This window comes from Eriocheir sinensis, chromosome 3 (assembly GCF_024679095.1).
Source record: "Eriocheir sinensis breed Jianghai 21 chromosome 3, ASM2467909v1, whole genome shotgun sequence".
In the NCBI taxonomy this organism is placed as follows: domain Eukaryota; kingdom Metazoa; phylum Arthropoda; class Malacostraca; order Decapoda; family Varunidae; genus Eriocheir; species Eriocheir sinensis.
The window spans coordinates 16,264,833-16,284,745 of record NC_066511.1 but is presented as its reverse complement, the minus strand read 5'-3'; the positions used below and the strand labels follow the sequence as shown (position 1 = coordinate 16,284,745).

The following is a 19,913-nucleotide window of genomic DNA, read 5'->3' as shown; positions in this document are numbered from 1 at the left end:
GGAGTGCGCGGATAAACATGAGTCCATCCCCGCCACGGTACGCTTGTTATTCCCATGTCCTCTTCTCTTTCTTAGGCCCTCTTCCTTTACCCATGTCCTCTTCTCTTTCTCAGGGCCTCTTCCTTTACCCATGTCCTCTTCTCTTTCTCAGGGCCTCTTCCTTTACCCATGTCCTCTTCAGCACCGCCCAGAAGCTCCTGCATTTCCGGGAAGACGCCCGATTCGACCAGTGGCGCCGACCGTCCGTCCGCCACTCCAGCAGTCAACGTTCCATGATCTTTTTTTTTTTTTTTTTTTTTTTTACTACACGGCTTCAATTTATTTGTGCTTTGGTGCTTTTTGTTTGAAGTGTTTCACTGTATACCATAGCCTGCTTTTTTATGTGTTGTGTCAATCGTTTTGTTGAGGTACTATACGTGTAAATCTCCCGTAAGCCTCTTTGGATGATTAAAATTTCCCGTTTATTCTATTATATTATGTGCCCGGGTAGTCTTTAGTTATTATGTCTTGCCGGCGCCTCCGTGGTCCAGTGGTTAACGAGCCTAGCTACGAATCTGCGGGTCTGGATTCGCATCCCAGACCGGTCAGTCGGCGAGCAGCCCACCCAGCTGTTCAGCTTTCCTTTCTGGATGGTCGATAAATGGATACCTGGGAGAACCTAGGGAAGGTAAACTGTGGCAGCCCGGATGTCACACTGATCCTGTGTTCCGGGTAATGGGTTACTTAATTACCTCCACAAGCTCAAGGGCCAATGTGACGGAGATGAGCACCGAGGCCACGCGCAGCTTAGAGCGTGCCTTTAACCTTCTTAAAGCTCTATCTGCAAGGGATTTGCAAGGCACCTTAAAAACTTATTATACCTAACATTGCCTATCTCTGTGTTTTCCTTCTTCTTCTTCTTCTTCTTCTTCTTCTTCTTCTTCTTCTTCTTCTTCTTCTTCTTCTTCTTCTTCATTAGCCTTAACTATCCTTGTCATGGGAAACATCTTATTATCGGACATATATTTTTTTCAATACCTTTTCGGTCCTTGTATCTCACTTCGTCTAAATATATATTTAAAAAAATAGCAAGATAAATGATAAAATAAAAAGGTAAATAAATTAGTTTTTCGATTAATTCTTTGTTACAATTCACTACTGAACTATTATTAATTATTATTAATTATTAATTTGTGTATTAATGTATCTCGCTTGAATTCGCTTGATCATATATTTTGGGTTACCTTGTGCGAACTCGAAATTTTAGTTACTCACTTTAGATTTCTGTTAACTTATTGAATTACCACTTTTGGTATGTGATGCGCTGGCCTTTATTTATGGTCTGAGCATTTATATAGATTTTTTTAGGTCCCCTCCCGAGCAGGACTTCGGCGGCTGGTCAAAGAAGGAGAGATGTCTACACATCGATGTCAGGAACTGATGGTGCTCCTCTTCTACATCAGGTTGAACAGGGTCCTCCAAGGGAGGGCTATCTGGTTCGCAATGGACAGTGCTGTGGCAGTCCACTGCACTTCTTGGCAAAGGAACTCCAAGTCCGAGCGTCTGCTGTCGCTATCGGAGCCGATATATATATTCGGTCTGGCCGCCAAACTCAAACCCCACTTACCTGCCAAGCGGAGGAGCACGTGTGGGCCGATGCCCTCTCTCGTTTCAGGGACCGTCAGTGGAGTGGCAGCTTCGGTCGCAGTTCTTTGCCGCTCTCTGCAAATACCTTTCTTGCCTGCGGCGCCTGTCGGCATCTTGCCTCTGATTGTGTGCCTGGGCGGGATGTAGTTACCCCTTTCATTAACCAGGCATGATGAATGAGAAGTGAAATTCTCAGTGGATTTTTTTTCTTCTGAAATGTAGTACGTGCACAAGAACGTGTCACTCATGCATTCTAGATATGATCTGATCCCAAAATTGTCTTGAATATAGCTGTGAATAAGCAACTGCATATTAAACATGGCATAACCCAGTGACTAGTGGCTTAATTGGCGGCGAGGAAACAATTGGAGCACATTTCTTAAAATAGGACCTGGCTACCGGCTTACCACTCAGCCCGCCTGACCATTTGCATTTCTACAAGAATCTTGACTTTCTTGTCTATCTTGATTTGATGATGGAGATGTTTCTGCGCCAGACTCCACCGACAGGAGACCGGAGACCACTGCTGCATAAAACATGACAACTCGAGGACTGCTGGAGATCAACAGTCTCTCTCTCTCTCTCTCTCTCTCTCTCTCTCTCTCTCTCTCTCTCTCTCTCTCTCTCTCTCTCTCTCTTAACTAATAATGATATATCCAGGGACGCGATATAGGTGTACATGTGTAAGTAATGTATACTCAGTCTGTCTTTCCTTCGCTTCTCAAAATATTCACGTAATGATCATTCCGCAGACTATTGGTCAGTGGTCACACACACACACACACACACACAGAGAGAGAGAGAGAGAGAGAGAGAGAGAGAGAGAGAGAGAGAGAGAGAGGTACAAATAGCAGTAGTGTTGTTGTGCCATCTGTCTTTGGTTCTTGAATTTGTGAACAAACGATAGCTATATGCTAAATACGATGAATAACCTGGATATGTGAAAAAAATATATATTACAAAGGCAAGTGAATGTAAGTCGCTGTACTTTCCCAGGCCTCGGCCCGCCCACAGGTGCTCCCCTTGTCGGTGCTGCCTGACTCAGGGGGGCGTGGGCGGCGCGCCTAACATGGCCAGGCTGTGTTGCACGATGCACGTGACACACATTTCACTCTGGAAACACAAACATGCTGTACCTTTTCATGATTTTCACCAAGAAAGTAGAGCAATGCTAAGTTGATGTACCTTGCCTTGGTAGGTAGTACAATGTAGTGCCCAAATCAGTAGTATATAGTTTTGTCCCATAAAATGCCTTTCAATAAATATTTATTGCATTCCCATGAAAGCCGTTTGATTGCTAATCAGTTGTATGGTGAAAATCTCGATAAATGTCAAGTAAATAAAACATTTGTGCCGGGCTTCCAGAAGGCTCTGCGAGCACGGCATACTCGTGCTGAGGGAATCGAATCCCTTATACATGACAATGGGAGAAGCCTCTCATAGATCCCGGTAAGCTAATATCCAGATCATTTGGCATTTTGTAGGTTTTTTCAACATATTTGATTTTATCCCTGACAATGGTGTATGGCCATGTATTCACTTAAGATATTGTTAAGTATTTCCCGGCAAACTGAGAGGATCCAACCCTCCGCGGCCCCCGCCCCTCGTGGCCGCTGTTTACATGAGTCAGGCCGCGGCGGGGAGCAGCACGGCAGCCACTGAGCCTCACACGCGGGACGCACCACACCACCACCGCCACACGCCACCACACCACCATGACGGCCGAATCAGTGCTCAGCATCCAGGGCAAGCGCTCCTCGGGGACGTCGGTGCGCACAGAGAATGGTGAGGAGCCGCGGGGCCGGGAAGAAGGGCCGGAAGGGGAAGATGAAGGCAGGCCCCGAGCTCATGTCAGGCGAGGCGGCGGGGCGGGACGAGTTTTCCTTCCTTCTCAGAGTTATTTTAGGGCGTGTGGAATTGTTCTTGCAGATTCAGGTTACCAATTCACTGAGGATCTTGACTTCCTGGGCTGTTTAGTGGCGGTGTGAAAATGCTCTTGCAGATTCAATGTACCGGCCGACTGAGGAGCTTTTCAGTTTTCCAATAATACCGATTGATGTTTTGTGTTAGTGGGATTAAGATGCACTCCTCCTCCCTCTAAGGTTTTGATAGAAGGAGGTAATTTTCAGCAACTTTAAGAGAATCGGTCATAAATTTACATTTGGAGCCCATGGACAAAGGCTATTTTTAGATTAATGCAGAACGTAGGTCAGATAAACCTCTCGAATACCATGACTTTCTATGAATCAGCTCTGACTTTTTGGCATTTCTGCTCATGTTGTTTCTTTGACACTTGATAGTCTTGGGTTCTTGTCTCAAATCAATAGGTAACTTATTTGGGCAGTAACAGGTTTACCATCCATTAGGTTTATGGCCATTTATCTAGGTTAACACCCATCACTGGAGTGTGACACTTTTTTTCTGACATTTCATGTGTATTATTCATCTTTTTCTGGCAATTTCTTGCAGAAATGGCTTAATGGCGGGTTGAAGGGGGACATTGTGCAATTTCCCACATGTTAGTAGGTAATGCTAGGTCTGGTTAGATCAAAATAGGGAGGCGAGGTGAAGAAAATTGTCCTTGTTTAGAGGTGGTTAGGTTTAGTTAGATTTGTCAAGTTAAATTATGATTAAACTTCACAAATTAACCAAACCTTGTTATACTCTATGCAATGCTTTATTTCCATTGTTTTATATATATATATATATATATATATATATATATATATATATATATATATATATATATATATATATATATAGATAGATAGATAGATAGATAGATAGATAGATAGATAATACAAATGGATTGAGCCGAGTAGCAGGTCTCATTAAAAAAATACTGCTGGATTGGCTGAACATAAAAAAATAAGGTTTTTTGTATACATACTCGTATAACTTTTATTTAAATTTCCCCACAGTTATTGCTGCCAGTTCAGTTGCAAACATTGTCAAGAGCTCTCTTGGCCCCGTTGGACTTGACAAGATGATAGTTGATGATGTTGGTGTAAGTATGAAGTGTTTTATCACGATGCTTGATAGCAAGTGCTTTACCCACACCTCCAATTATTCATAGCTGTGACCTCTTGATTAGTATGGGGACTACTTTTAAGGGCAGACTTATCTACTTCTCTGGTCACAAACTATTGCAACATCAGTGCCTCCCTTCCTATCATTTCATGTATTTAACCTTGTGAATTTATCTTGAGTCGAGTTATAGTTGGGTTCCAGGAAAAGGAGGAATTCAAATATAATGAATCATAAACAGTGTTAGGAAGGCTTCTCTGTAGCAAGAATCAAATGTGAGTTTGAAATTTTAACTCTTAATTCTCCTCTCATCCTCCCCATTAGTTTGTCCGTGTCTCAGGTTGTACATTTGTGAGAGGTATCTCATCCTTTCTGAACACCAAATCTATTGTCATTTGTGTGGTAAGTTGAATAATTAGGGGGCATCCTCTATCATAATGAGGGAGACTTAGAATTATATTGTGCTGTGCAGGATGTGACAGTGACCAACGATGGAGCGACCATCCTGAAACTCCTGGAAGTAGAGCACCCTGCTGCCCGTGTGCTAGTGGAGCTGGCACAGCTGCAGGATGAGGAGGTAAGGAAACAGAGGACATTATTTTTAGTAGCTAATGGCTGTTGAATTATGTCAGTGACATTTCTTGTGCTGTCTATAAATTCATTAGCCAACAGCAAATTTATCGTCTAAGTTTTTTTAGCTGAGTTAGGACAATTTTGATGTGCTGAATCCCAAAATCACATTGGTTTTGCTCAATCAGGTCAACTTTTTTTTTCATCTATCACCACACATGCTGTTTAGTTTTTATTTTTTATTTTTTTTTTTTTTATTTTTTTTTTTTTTTTACACCCGGGTTTTTTCTATTTACATGAGGCAAAATTCTTGTTTCTTTAAATAAATGAATTCTGAAGAATTTACATGTGCCAATTTTTGTCTAACTGGTATTTTTTTGTATTTTGTTGGGACGACAGTCCGGGTTCACCAAGTACCGTAAACCGGGGTAACTTCGGACACGGGGTGACTTCGGACAAGAAGTGGATAAAAAGTTGACAAGTTGATAACTCGTAGCCAGTTGCAACAAGCTAGATAATTTTTGGTGTCAGAATTTGTCTTTTGCCATATAGTTTTCGAATAAGAATGTTGTTTTCTTGAGACACATGGCTGTTTTGAAAAGAAGCACAATATGTGTTTTTGAGATTTCGTAAAATTTACCCCCCTTGGAAAACTACTTCTGGCAGGAACGATCTGTATTACACACAACATCAAAGCTGGAGAAAACAATCAGAAACATGCTTAACTAGAACAGTTAGAATGATTCAAGGGTTCTTAACATATCCTACACACCTGTAAATGTCACTTGAATGGAGGCATGTCGAAAAATGGCTCAAAATGGGGTGACTTCGGACACCTAAATATAACTACATTTTGTGGGGTGACTAAGGTGGGGTTCTCACTATTCCGTTTTCACGGATCCGTCGTCAACGGAGCCCGGGCCCCGCGCGGAGCCCGTCCAGAGATGAACTCTAGTTAACTTTTGGGTCCGTAACGGCGGTGGTGGGGTGCCAGTTCAGTGATGTTGAATATTCTACATATCATGAAAATATGAAATAGAAGTACTCAGCTACAAAATAACATATACAAGAATAAATTTCTTGTGAAATGCATCAGAATAAAATCTGATAAATGAGATGTAAAATAGTGTGCACTTCAAAGAGCCCTAACACACTTGAATGTTGTCCTACCATTATAAAAATTTCTTGTGGTGATTATGTAATCATTAAGCATTAAAAAAAACTACTGTACATCTTAGTTTTTTTATAACATTTTTTTCAAAATTATTGACCATTGTTTTACTTCCCTGTTACTACTGACCTGAAATGTGGGAACTTTTTTCCCAAGAATTTTGCCAATTTTTTTCCCGGTTCAACAGTGTCCGAAGTAACCCCCAGAATGTGCGGACAGGCTCAGATACGTAAACCCAATGAAATATGGCCACTGCCTGAAGTCCCCCAGACATGGAGTGAATTCAGACACCCATATTTTTTCACTTAGCACAAAAACTATTAAGTTTCGTGAAAATGTTGCACCATGTAATGATAGCCCTTAATAATACAGAGTAGATGCACACTCAGCATAGATCCTAGTAGGGATGTACCGATGTATCGGTATCGGTGGCATCGGCAGATTTTAAGAGTATCGGTATCGGCTGATTTTCTGCCGATTCTACCGAAACTTATGGATTTTGTACGTCGCATGTCACTCGTTGCAAATAATTTTGTTCAACAGAAATTGGATTTTCTAAATTGTTGAAAAAATATTAGAAAAGTGTAATTATCTAGTAGCATGATACTACGTAGTTTGGAATTTCCCGTGATTTAATTTTCATCACTTTAAACGATAAGATTCATATTACTTTGAATACAAATATATAATACTTGGTATACAGTATAGCCTTTGGTACCGCAGACGTGTACAATACATGTTTAGTAACTTCGGCGCAGGATTGGCGGAACCCCTTCACTCGCCTCATTTGCCTGCCTCAGTCAGTCAGACGGTCGCCCCGCAACGGGGCACGCTGCCAGGGCTGCCTAAATGTGTGGCAATTAAGGTACAGCTAACCTTGCTGAGTCAACTAGACCTCACGAGGCGCCTCCTCCCTCGCCCCGTGTCGAAACTCATGGGGGTGAGTGTTAACACTTGGGTTAACCATGCACTGCTGCCTCGCCGCGCCATATAGGGTTAATATGCGCTTCCGTGGTGCAGTGGTCAGCACGTCTGGCTACGGATCTATGGACACCTTTTTTTCAGGCCACCACTGGTTACTTTTTTTTCTTCCCTTCTATGGTGAAAAAGTTTTTTTTTTTTTTTTTTTTTTTTTGCCTTTTAGCTGCTGGAATTGTTGTATAAAAAATAATGCACAGGTATCGGTATCGGTCAAATATTGGGGTATCAGTATCGGTATCCGTCAAAATTTTGGTATCTGTACATCCCTAGATCCTAGGCCTAGAAATAAAAAATTCATAAGCAAAAAACCTTGAAAACTGTCCGAAGTCATCCTGGTTTATGGTATGTACCTGTGCTTTCTGTGCATGTTGGATGGTAGGGACAAAGCTCAGCATTACACGAAGAAGGACTGGCCTGTACGGGAGGAATTGGTGCCTTGCAGAGCAAGGAACATCATAATAATAATAATTTGTCACATGTAAGTGTCCATAGTAAGAAAGCCCTTTTTATTTATTTATTCATTTTTTCTAACTTTTTGAAATCTTTACTTTGTTTAATATATATATATATATATATATATATATATATATATATATATATATATATATATATATATATATATATATTATATATACTATATATATTTACGTGTGTGTGTATTTACCCAGTTGTAGGTAAATACAACTAGGTGTGTGTGTGTGTGTGTTCATTTAGTTACCTTTTTGCTCATTTGATGTCAGATGGAAACAATTGACCCTTTCATCCCCCCCACCACCCAGGTTGGTGATGGCACAACCAGTGTTGTGATCATTGCTGCTGAGCTTCTCAAAGTGGCTGATGTGCTTGTGAAGCAGAGGATTCATCCTACCTCTATCATTGCTGGCTACAAGTTGGCCTGCAAGTAAGTGTGCCTCAACAGCTATTGTGTCTAATGTCTCGTCTGAACTGATGTATTCCTAACATTTCAAGTCTTTAGTTTTTATGCCAACATCTAATGCTTTGATTTCATCCAGAGAGGCTTGTCGGTACATCCAGAATAACCTGACCATGAACACAGATGACCTGGGCAGGGATTGTATCGTTGCTGCTGCCAAGACCTCCATGTCATCCAAGGTACTGGTGGCAATTAATTTATTTACTCAATGCATTCAGGTTCACTGTAAGATTACCTCAGATTTGAGAGAGAGATTAAAATAGTGAAGGTACATTAATTTAAATTCTAGTGGTTTGGAAATCCTATTACTGTCAAAAAAATTTGAACAGGAATTTAATCGTAAAGTCCGAATTCCTATCAATGGCTCTGCTCCCTAGCTGGGCAGAGGAGCTCTAAGTTGCATGTCTTCTACAATTATTTAAGAAAAAAGCTAGTCAATAAGAAAAGAGGAAAATGCAAAAACACCTTGTTAAATTTATTTCTTTTGCATTACCAAAGAACCAACCACTATATGTCTACCTGCTCAAAATTTCTCACAGTGAAGTGAAAAGTCTTTTTTGCCTAAAGAGACTGATGAATCATGTGTTTGAGTGTGCTTTTTTCAGCCAAGACTGACTTTTTCTTTAGAATGTAAGATCTCAACAGTGAGGATTTTCACTAAATACCTTGCATTCATCTGAACACAGGTGGATATAAGACAAAAACTCAGTGATGTTACGTCTTCATTTTACCTGGACAGTGCTTCTTGGATGTAAAAACAAAAAGGGGGCCCAGTCAGTTACTTGAACCATAAGTTTCTATGCAGTTGATGTATATAAATGAATGTTATACAGGTAACTCGATTTACGCGAGTATTGCGTCCTTGAAGAGGTCACGTAAATCAAAAAAAATGTAAATCAAACAAGAGGTAGGTTTCTGTCGAAAAATAAATGCCGTGTTTTGCGGCGTATAACGCCCACCGGCGTATAACGCGCACCCCAAACTTTAAGACCACAATTTTGAAAAAAGAAAGTTCTTAAAATGCTCAGAAATATGTACGGGTTAAAGAATATTGACAATGTACAGTTTCCCGAAATTTATATATTTTTGGTGTAATCTTTACTGCTTGAATTGACATGTGTCCTTGAGTAAAGCAATGAAAATGGCGGCCGGGCTGGTGTGAGAAATACATCCCTGTAAACATACTGATGATGCACAGCTTCTGATATCATAATTAGCATATTATTCTCACCATCACTCGTAGGTTATGACAGACAGCTAGGCAAGACACAATTCACACGGTTCTGGTGACACACGGTATACAGCTGTTTGTTGTGTGAGTGTGGTTGTGTGGTTTTCAAACAATGCAAATGGCGGCCAGGCTGATGTTGCGAGAAATATCTCCTTGTACATACTGATTATGTACAGCTTCTGAGATCATAATAAGCATATTATTCTCACAGTCACTCGTAGGTTATGACAGACAACTAGGCAAGACACAATTCACGTGGCATGCAGCTGTTTGTTGTATGGGTGTGGTTGTGTGGTTTGTAAACAATGCCAATGGCGGCCGGGTGTGAAATAACTCCTCGTACAAGACTCATAATGTACAGTTTCTGATATCATATTTACCCCATTATTCTCACTAATATTAATAATTAATAATGAACACACGGATATTTTTTTCCAATATGATTCTTTTATGTAGCTCGTACTGCTCCTTAGTCATGCAATTGTAAGCCAGCTGTGACATCAAGATCAAGATCATACAAATGGCGCCCGACGGGAAAACAGGATAACAGCAGGGCATGGGCGATCCTCCACCGATTTAATTTTTGTATAGTAGTTATTTGATCGCCCTGTAATCTATGGTAACATATTATAAGACAGCTATGGACTATGAAGGATCATTAACAATAATAAAGGTAAGTTTGCAGTTGTTATTGGATAAGATGAAACACTCCAAAGAAGAAAAAAAATCTTTAAAAATTTGTACATTCGGCATATAACGCGCAGGGCTAAACTTTCAGGCATTTTATATGTGAAAAGGTGTGCGTTATACATTCAGTGGAGAGAGAGAGAGAGAGAGAGAGAGAGAGAGAGAGAGAGAGAGAGAGAATGAATATCCATATCACCGAGATATCCAATCAGGCACTCAGTCTCAGCCTCACTTGTCTGAGAAAGAAATGAGGGACAGCATGAGCGCCTGGCTAGTATTGGTGCTGGTACCGTTAGTACCGGTACTGGTACCGTTACCTGCCCACCCCTATCGTTGATTAGCGTGGCAGCGTGGGTTCTGTATTGTTGTTCAAGTGGCACGCGGGAAGAACTGAGCTCAGCTGTGTGGCCGCGGCGCCGTGTGAGTCCAGTTGTGTGAGACATATGGTGGCCACTCCATAAAATATCGCGTATAAGTGGAAAAAACGTGTAAATTAAACATTTATTTGGATTTTGGACCCCACGTTATTTCAAAAACGCGTAAAACAAACTTGCGTAAATCGAGAGTTACCTGTACTCTTAGCAGGTACTGGTACCTCATTTTTATTGCATGCTAGGTTGGAAATTATGCAGCATTTTATTTCTGCCTCAGTAGGGGCTTAGAGGCTAACTCAGAACTGATGTTGATTGTTGCGGTGTTTTTTAGGTGATCTCCATCGACAGTGACTTCTTTGCTAACATGGTGGTTGACGCTGCCATGGCAGTGCGCACCTCTGATGGCAAGGGAGGCTTCAAGTACCCCATCAAGGCCGTAAACATTCTCAAGGCTCATGGCCGCTCTGCTACAGAATCCACCATGGTTAATGGTTATGCCCTCAACTGTACTGTTGCGTCACACGGTAGGTCCCTGAATTACAAATCTTGTTTTAGTTGTCTTTCATTGTCTGTTAGATTAGAGGTTGAGAGTTGGAATTATAGCCATCCCTCTATGATTAACACTGTTCAAGCAATGTTGCTATAGAGAATAGACCAACCTTTTTTGATGCACAACAGTTTAAAAGTGTCAAATTCAGATGATTTAATCAATAAATAAGAATTTTTGCTACACTGCCACACTTGAACCAGTTGTAATTAGTGAAAAAGTTGTACTAATATATTGTTTTGCTTGAAAGGTGTTTCTGCATTTAACCTAACCTTCTCTGTCTTCCCCAGCCATGGCAAAGAAAGTCACTAATGCCAAGATTGCCTGCCTTGATTTCTCTCTGAACAAGGAGAAGATGAAGTTGGGGATCCAGGTCTTGGTGAATGATCCCAGTAAATTGGAGGCCATCCGACAGCGTGAGGCAGACATAACCAAGGTAGTGATTATTGAAGTGCTAGCCATCAGATCAACTCTGATGACCCCTTCTAATGATGTCTGTGCTGTAATGTTTAACCCTTTCCATCCGTGACGCAGACGTCGGCATCACAATATGGAAAGGGTCAAGAGGAAATGGAAGAGGATTAATCCTCTTCTAAACCTCTCAATCCTCCTCTAAATTCTTTTTAATCCTCTTCCATTTCCTCTTAAAAGGTTTAGAAGAGGATTAAGAGGAAATGGAAGAGGATTAATGTGTTTAGAAGAGGATTAACCCTTTCCATACGGTGACGCCGTCGGATGCTGACGTCGGCGGCGCTGGAGTGAAGGGGTTAACATCTCTTAATAGGATACCCCATTGTGGCCTGTCCAATGATCCTTTATTTCCAGATTGTTATTCTACCACTGACAGTACAGTCCATCCACATCCTTGTCTGACAAATACCACACCTTCAATCATCTCTTACTTTTTTTTTTTCCTCATCTTAAATGCACAAACACTTATATAACATAAGAACATAAAGAGTTTGCAATAGGCCGGTTGGCCTATACAAGGCAGCTCCTGTAAGCCTGACCTCACCTTACCTCACTATCCATGATTTTATCCAACCTCTTCTCGAATGTATCTATGGTATTGGCACCCACAACATGACTGCCAAGTCTTCCACTCATCCACCACTCTATTGGTGAACCAATTCTTGACTATGTCTTTGTTGAATCTGAATACATCTAGCTTAAAATTGTTGCTAATTGTTCCTGCCTGGCTCTTTAACAATCAAAACCCTAGTAACATCCCCTTTATTAAAGTTTGAACTTAACCTAACAAAAGTAAAACAAACATTATAGGTCTAGACTCAGAAAATTCATATATGCTTCCTTACTAATGAGACTTTCTATACAACAAAGTGAGGTCATTCTTTGTTGATTTATACCATAAGGTGCTGGCTATCATGTGTCTGAAGATACCCTAAACATAACTTAGCAATAACAAAACAAACACTATAGCTAGGTCTTGACTCAGAAAATTAATATATGCTTCCTAACTAATGAGACTTTCTATACAACAAAGTGAGGTCATTCTTTGTTGATTTATACCATAAGGTGCTGGCTATCATGTCTTTGAAGATACCCTAAACTTAACCTACGTAACCTAACAAAACCCAATACAGTTACTATTCGTCTCGACTCAGAAAATTCATATATGCTTCCTTACTAATGAGACTTTCTATACAAAAAAGCGAGGTCATTCTTTGTTGATTTATACCATAAGGTGCTTGCTATCATGGGTTTGAAGATGCCCTAAACTTAACCTGACCTAACCTAACAAAAACAAATCAAACACTGTGTCTTGACGCAGAAAATTCATATATACTTCCTTACTAATGAGACTTTCTATACAAGTAAGTGAGGTCATTCTTTGTTGATTTATACTATAAGGTGCTGGCCATCATGTGTTTGAAGATATAAGGTTTTATATATTATAGGAACGTGTTGAGAAAATCCTCAAGGCTGGTGCAAATGTAGTCCTTACAACTGGCGGCATTGATGACCTGTGTCTGAAGTACTTTGTGGAGGCTGGAGCAGTGGCTGTCCGTCGCTGCAAAAAGTCTGACCTAAAGGTAAGAAGGAAGTTATCTTTCTCCTATCATTATAGCTCCAGGACTTGCAGTGAATGAAGTTTAGACTCCAGACCTGTGGAAAGTTATGGTGCCCATACACTAAAATTACAGTAGTCCATTTTTCCCAGGCAGTGTCACCAACAGTGAATGGTGCTTTGTCACATATCAGTAGATGTTCTTCACCAACTGAATTTAATGGTTTATGTCCCATTGATATTCAGTCTTGTAAACCTCTCAAGCTCCGGCATGAATGATGCATGCTATCACTTGGGCAACATGTAATTTCGCTGAATTTTAGGAAGTAAGTACCAAGTAATTGTTCTACAAATTTGCAGTGAGTCTGGGTTTTTCTCCTTCCCAAAATTTCCAATTTATCATTGTTATATAAGAAAATAAGAAATGAGTGGATAAGTGCAGCTCAGAGTAAGAACATGAGTGAAGACCCTTTTCATTGCAGAAGCTAATTGTGATTTCTGACATTTCTGGAGCAAATGGAATGAATGTGATTGTGAAATAAAATTATTTTTCAACAGAGAATAGCCAAGGCAACAGGTGCTACATTCTTGACCACACTGTGCAACCTGGAGGGTGAGGAATCCTTTGAACCCACCTATCTGGGTGAGGCAGCCGAGGTGTGTCAAGAGCGGGTGTGTGATGACGAGCTCATCCTCATCAAGGGGTAAGTATTTAAAGTTGAAACAATAGGCACACCTAACATCACCAAATGTGGGGTACAAACTTGGCGGAGGGACTGTTTTTGGGGCCATTGAAGGTAACGGGCTAAAGAGTGGCCTATCCGGATATTTTTTTTATTTATTAATGATCCACGAGACACCCTAGAGTTAAATCAAAGTATGTGCTTATCTTTGTATCCATTCATACACACACTGGTAATATTTCTGTGGGGTCTGATTTACTTATTAGAGTGAAATTCTATTGTGATTAGCAGTCACAAATTTGTGTCACTAGTAAAAATGAAACTAGTAATTTAAGTTTTGCCACCATGAAATATACACAAATAGATAAATATGAAAGCTCACGAAGTCACAATAAGTGACATCACCTGCGTTGCGCAGTAAAAATATGCTATTTCAGGTATCTGATACCCTCAAAATGGCAGGCCTGCTGCCTGGGGCCTGCGGGCTACAGCCTCAACGTTGCCAGATTGTCGTACTCAGCTGATTATATTTCCCGACTTCCTACCCCAAACTGTCGTCTGGGCTCTAATAACAAAACTAATTTATAGTTAAAAGAGTTAAATTCTGATGTTCCTTGGCAATAGTTTGGCTTCAGACAGCGGTAAATACTATGGTCGAGTACGACAATCTGGCAACGGTGGCTATATGTATTTTCATATTATTGTTCTGTTAGTTTATTCAATGTTGTGTTCAAGAAAGAGAATACTCATAATTTTAGTTAGTTTTTGGTTATAAGGATTCTTTACGAAATGCAATTATAACGTTACCTCCTCTACCTTACGAAACCTCCTGAATCCTGGATCGGCTATGGTGATGTTAGGTGCGCCTATTGTAGAGGCAGGTGGCTTTAATATTGGGACACATGTATATGCCACATTCAAATGTATAATAAATACAGATTTTAGAATATGCTTTTTTGTGTATATCTGACTAGTTCTGTCATTTACTTGCCTGTACAAACTTCCCTGAAGTGTGTTTCATTATAACAGATTTCAACTTCCTGACTTGCTGTATCTGGGCAGGTGGATTGAGAAATCTTACGTGGTATATGTGGTTCTATATAAAAAGGACTGAGGCATGGCTGCAGTTATTGAAAGACTCACTGTGCAAACTGTGTGTCATTTTTATTCTGTATTTTGTATTAAAATTAAGTGAAATATTATACTAGGCTTCCTCTTTCAGGCCTGTTGCACGATCAGCCAGCTCCCTCATTCTGCGTGGTCCAAATGACTTCTACTGTGATGAGATGGAGCGCTCCTTACACGATGCCTTGTGTGTGGTGAAGCGGGTCCTGGAGAGCAGCTCCATCGTGTGTGGTGGTGGTGCAGTAGAGGCAGCCTTGTCTGTCTACCTGGAGAGCTTTGCTACGAGTCTTGTGAGTAAATACAACTTTTGCTAATATTGGTCAAATTTTAAGATTATATATCTATGCCTGGATAATATTGCTGCTCTGATTGACACTTATGTCTATGTTTTGTTTCACATTCTTCAAAGTTACGTGTGCATATATACGTAGATACATGATAATTTAAATCTCATGTTTCACTTACAGAGTTCTCGGGAGCAACTGGCCATTGGAGCATTTGCCGAGTCTTTATTGGTCATTCCCAACACCCTCTCTGTCAATGCTGCCAAAGATGCCACTGACCTCGTCCCCAAGCTGCGGGCATACCATCATTCATCCCAAATAAAAACTGAACACTCCCAGTTAAAGTATTACGGCTTGGATCTCATAGAAGGTATGTCCTTTTCGCATTACAATAATGTCAATGATGGATATCTCTAGTCCAATAAACTAGCAAAAAAAAATTGAATTCACCAGTGCATAGCTAATAACTATTACCAGTTGTGGATGAGCAGACGTATGGTATGGTATGCATTCTGATGTATGCTACTTCATACGTATAATTTTTCTTTTACATAATTTAACGCAGTTTGGAAAACAGTATCCATGACTATTGTTAGCATGGAAGGTGAGGGAAGGAGCAGTAAAAGGCAGATAGGTAGCAGGTGCACTGGAGAGTGTTATGAGAGGAGGAACTGTGAGCATGGAGGTAAAGAGGTGAATAAGGAACTTTGGGGACTGGTGTTTTAAGACAATCTGCTGATTACTTCATTATCTACTTATTTCAATTATAACAGCTTAAGTTTAATATATGTTGGTTCACATTACCTGGCAATTTTAGAAATAATTATGTATTTGGGCATCATCTATTCAATCAATCAAATACCAGAAACCTTTTCATGGAAAAATGGCACTTAAGGGCAAGTGCATTTTAGTCTATCAAAAGTTAATGGACTATGGGACTTTTATGAGGGACAAGTAAACAAGTATCTACAAGTATCTGTTTATTCTGGTATTTACAAGGGTGCTGACAGGCCCTGCCAAAGTTGTCATTTTATGGCCGAATTCATGAAAATAGTTACAAGACCTCTTGGTAACTCCATTCTGAACGCTCTTGATCTTTAGGCGGCTCTTTGGGGATTAATGAACTGCTGACCAGTGCGTCAGTTCATTCACCACCAACCGAGCTCCCTAAACACAAGGAGTGTTCGTAGCAGATGGAGTTACCAGGTGACTTACAAACTTGATGTCTAGTAAATGGTTTGATTAATCCAGCTCCTGGTGTCTGGTTGTTTGGGAAGAAGCTGGGTTAACAGGATGAAGGGTGCAGCTCCAGTAACTGTGTTGGCTGTGTTCATCTGGAATCCTTGGAGCAAGTTGGGAACAGTGTGTCACACCAGAAGCAACAGTAATTTGGGAAAAAAATTTGGGTGCAAGATGGTTCTATGAAAGTGGGTGGGGAAGCTGGAGCCAGGATGTCACACCAGGAGTGGAGGGGAGAGATTAGGAGTTTGGAGCATGACTGAGTCTGCGATCAGTGCATGCGCTGTTGCCCCCTCCGCGTTTGGCCGTTAGCACTGCCTTTGTGTCCATTACAAGGACAGCCTTGGTAGAAGACTATGACACAAAGGCAGTGGCAACAGTCAAATGTGGTGGCAGCCACAGCACATGAGCAAAGGGACCTGATGGGTATGCAAGTTGGTATGCAGCACTGAAGGCAGAAGTGGTCAACCCTCTCACGCACCAGTAAGTTTTCTTTCCAATACCTCATTTGTTGAGAAGCATTTGTGGCATATCCGCATGATGGAGTCACTCCTCAGCAACATGAGTTATCCTATGTACAGGGAAGCTCTCCACAGAACACCCTGCCTGACTTGCAAATACCGACTCATTTATCACTCGCTCAGCCAATCTATGGAAGGGACAAAGTTGCCAACTCCTTACTTTCATAAAACTTCTTATGCTCACATTTGATGCACCAAAAAGTAAGTTTTTTGATGCACACGTGCATCAAGTGTGCGAGATGGTTAAATTAAAAACTTCCAATCTCCTCCCCTAGTGTCATCAGCAGACAGGGGAAATAGTGGGATGGGGAGATACCTATCCACTGGAGACCTCATTACTGGATATTGCTCTAATCAGATTAAAGATGAAATGCAAAAGGCTTTGGATACACTATTTTAACCCCACAGTGTTTTTTTATAATCAAAGGCAGGTGATTGAAACAAATTCAAATTCACCTTTGATAAGAGTATCTACATTTTAACCAGATTACATAATGATGCCCCTAGTAGAGGAAAGGATACAATCTGACTTCACTCATACACTGTACAGTTTGATATCTAGTTGGGTGCTCCTGCTCTGAGGAACTACTTGCTGTACACATAGATGTATTACACCTGCCTTATTACTCTTCCTATCCAGCCATTGAAGATGGTGACAATTACTCTTCCTATCCAGCCATTGAAGATGGTGACAATAAGTACTGAAACTGAAGTACGAAATGTGATATTATATATTATATGCTGTTTTTTTAGTTGAAGTGGGTTGAATGAGGTGTGCGCTGTTAGAGGAGGTCTCTGCTCCTCAGCATGCAACTGTCAGAGGACAACTGGTCTATAGAAATTTTTAAATACATTGATGAGTAACAAAACCTTAATTTTACAGGTCTGGTTCGTGACAACAAGAAGGCAGGTGTCTTTGAACCAGCAATGAGCAAAGTTAAGCAACTCAAATTTGCCACGGAAGCTGCTATCACCATTCTGCGTATTGACGACATGATCAAACTGGAGCAGGAGCCCAGTAAGGAGAGTGGCTATCAGCAAGCTCTGCAGTCGGGCCAGCTGGGCTGAAATCATTTCATCACATGAGCCTAAAGATCTCAATTCATGGAAAACAAAAAAAATAAAAGCACTTAGTATCTAAAGTTTACCTTTGCAGTTGTCTTTGGATCTACCTACATGATAGTATCCTAATTAATATAGGCATATGACACTAATTCCTTACACGAGTGAAAACTTTGTAACATCAGCTTTGGCCTACTGTTTGTAACATCAGCTTTGGCCTGCCGTTTTTTTTCTACTACTAAAATAAATGCACGATGAACAGCATTTTTTTCTCCATGCATTTCCTTTTTTGGGAGAGGGAGTTTCACTACAGCATGTAATGCTATATTGTAAGAATCTACACAGTTCACACCCTTGGAAGGGCTTAAAATATAATAACCAGGTTTTCACTTGAATATACCACTCGCTCTAGCCCTGGGTGCAACAGTAAGCTTGTATGTGAATTGTAACATACCTTCTGCCTTTTATACATGAACTATTCATTTATACAGGAAATACTAGTTATTCAACTAATCATTTTTCAACATTTCATTCTCCCAACATTATTGCACTAAAAGTTTATCTGCAATTCAAAACATGTTTTAACATTATCAGTATGGGGACTGATCTCCATATTCTCTAAGTGAGGTTAGTTGGGGAAATCGTCTGCATTGAGACTGCAAAACTATTAGATCATCATCACTTAGTTAAATGGAGTCAACGATGCACACAAGTATCAGAATATCAGCACAATGTACTGGCTATTTAGACAGAGAACAGCAAGCGGGAAGACTATGACTGCCCATGGGCTCACCCACTGCTTCTCTGTCCACTGGTCTTGGTTAGTGCGCCTGCTCTCGCTTGATGCTGTCCTGCTGTGCGCTCTGGCATAATGACTTGGGCAGTGTGAAGCATGAGCAAGATAGACATGTGACCCTGCATCTCAGCTACCAGACACCAGAGGAGCTGAGGTATGAGGCTACTGCTTCTACAAATGTGTGTACATCTACGCACACAGCAGTAGTACTTGCTCATGCTCACAACTTAAATGCATGAAACATTTCCACCTTGACTTAACATTCCAAAGTGGAGCACATTCTGACTCGCTCTTCCTTTACTGAAATCTCCATTTTAGAAGATTTCAATGCTCATCCCCAGCTTTGCCTTTCAGGCTCATTAACAGACCTTTTAGATCTAGAGCAGCTGGTTCATCAACTTACATGTATCCCCAACCGCCTTGGAGACACCTAATATTCTAGGCATCTCCCTTATTTCTAATCCTTCAGCTTACTTTGTAAAACCATTCTCCATTGGGCTCCTCTGATCACAACCTTATTTCTGTATTCTGTCTGATCACTCCTGTACAACCCTGGACCCATCAAAGATGTGGTGTTTCGGGCATGATGTTTCAGCCCGGTCTCGGTGGCAAGACCTGAGGATATACTTTTATGATTCCCCGTGGAACGATTACTGTTTCCAGGACAGAGACCCCTGTGTGCACCAAGCTTAATAAAATTATGAATGCCTCTGAGATGGAGGCACACATTCCTTGTACTTTTTTTTTTTTACAACAAAGGAGGCAGCTCAAGGGCACAAAAAAAAAAAAGCCCGCTGATCGCTGCTCCCATAAAAGAATCAGAAGAGGTGGCCAAAAGCAAGGTCAAATTCGGGAGGAGAGGTGTCCTGATACCCTCCTCTTGAAAGAGTTCAAGTCGTAGGCAGGAGGAAATGATACCCTCCTCTTGAAAGAGTTCAAGTCGTAGGCAGGAGGAAATACAGATGAAGATTGTTCCAGAGTTTACCAGTGTGAGGGATGAAAGAGTGAAGATGCTGGTTAACTCTT

The 19,913-nt window shown here is 40.8% G+C and overlaps 1 protein-coding gene across 1 annotated transcript; it reads left to right on the top strand.

Moving 5' to 3' along the window:
• Nucleotides 1–3,230: 3,230 nt before the first annotated feature.
• Nucleotides 3,231–18,352, top strand: LOC127005798 (T-complex protein 1 subunit alpha-like). Its single transcript, XM_050874920.1, has 12 exons — nt 3,231–3,411; nt 4,548–4,633; nt 5,126–5,230; nt 8,155–8,276; nt 8,389–8,488; nt 10,933–11,125; nt 11,439–11,584; nt 13,068–13,202; nt 13,736–13,881; nt 15,083–15,275; nt 15,453–15,639; nt 17,913–18,352. Exons 1-12 carry the CDS (start codon nt 3,342–3,344, stop codon nt 18,095–18,097), a joined length of 1,668 nt encoding a protein of 555 aa, XP_050730877.1. The 5' UTR covers nt 3,231–3,341; the 3' UTR covers nt 18,098–18,352.
• The last annotated feature ends 1,561 nt before the right edge of the window (nt 18,353–19,913 follow it).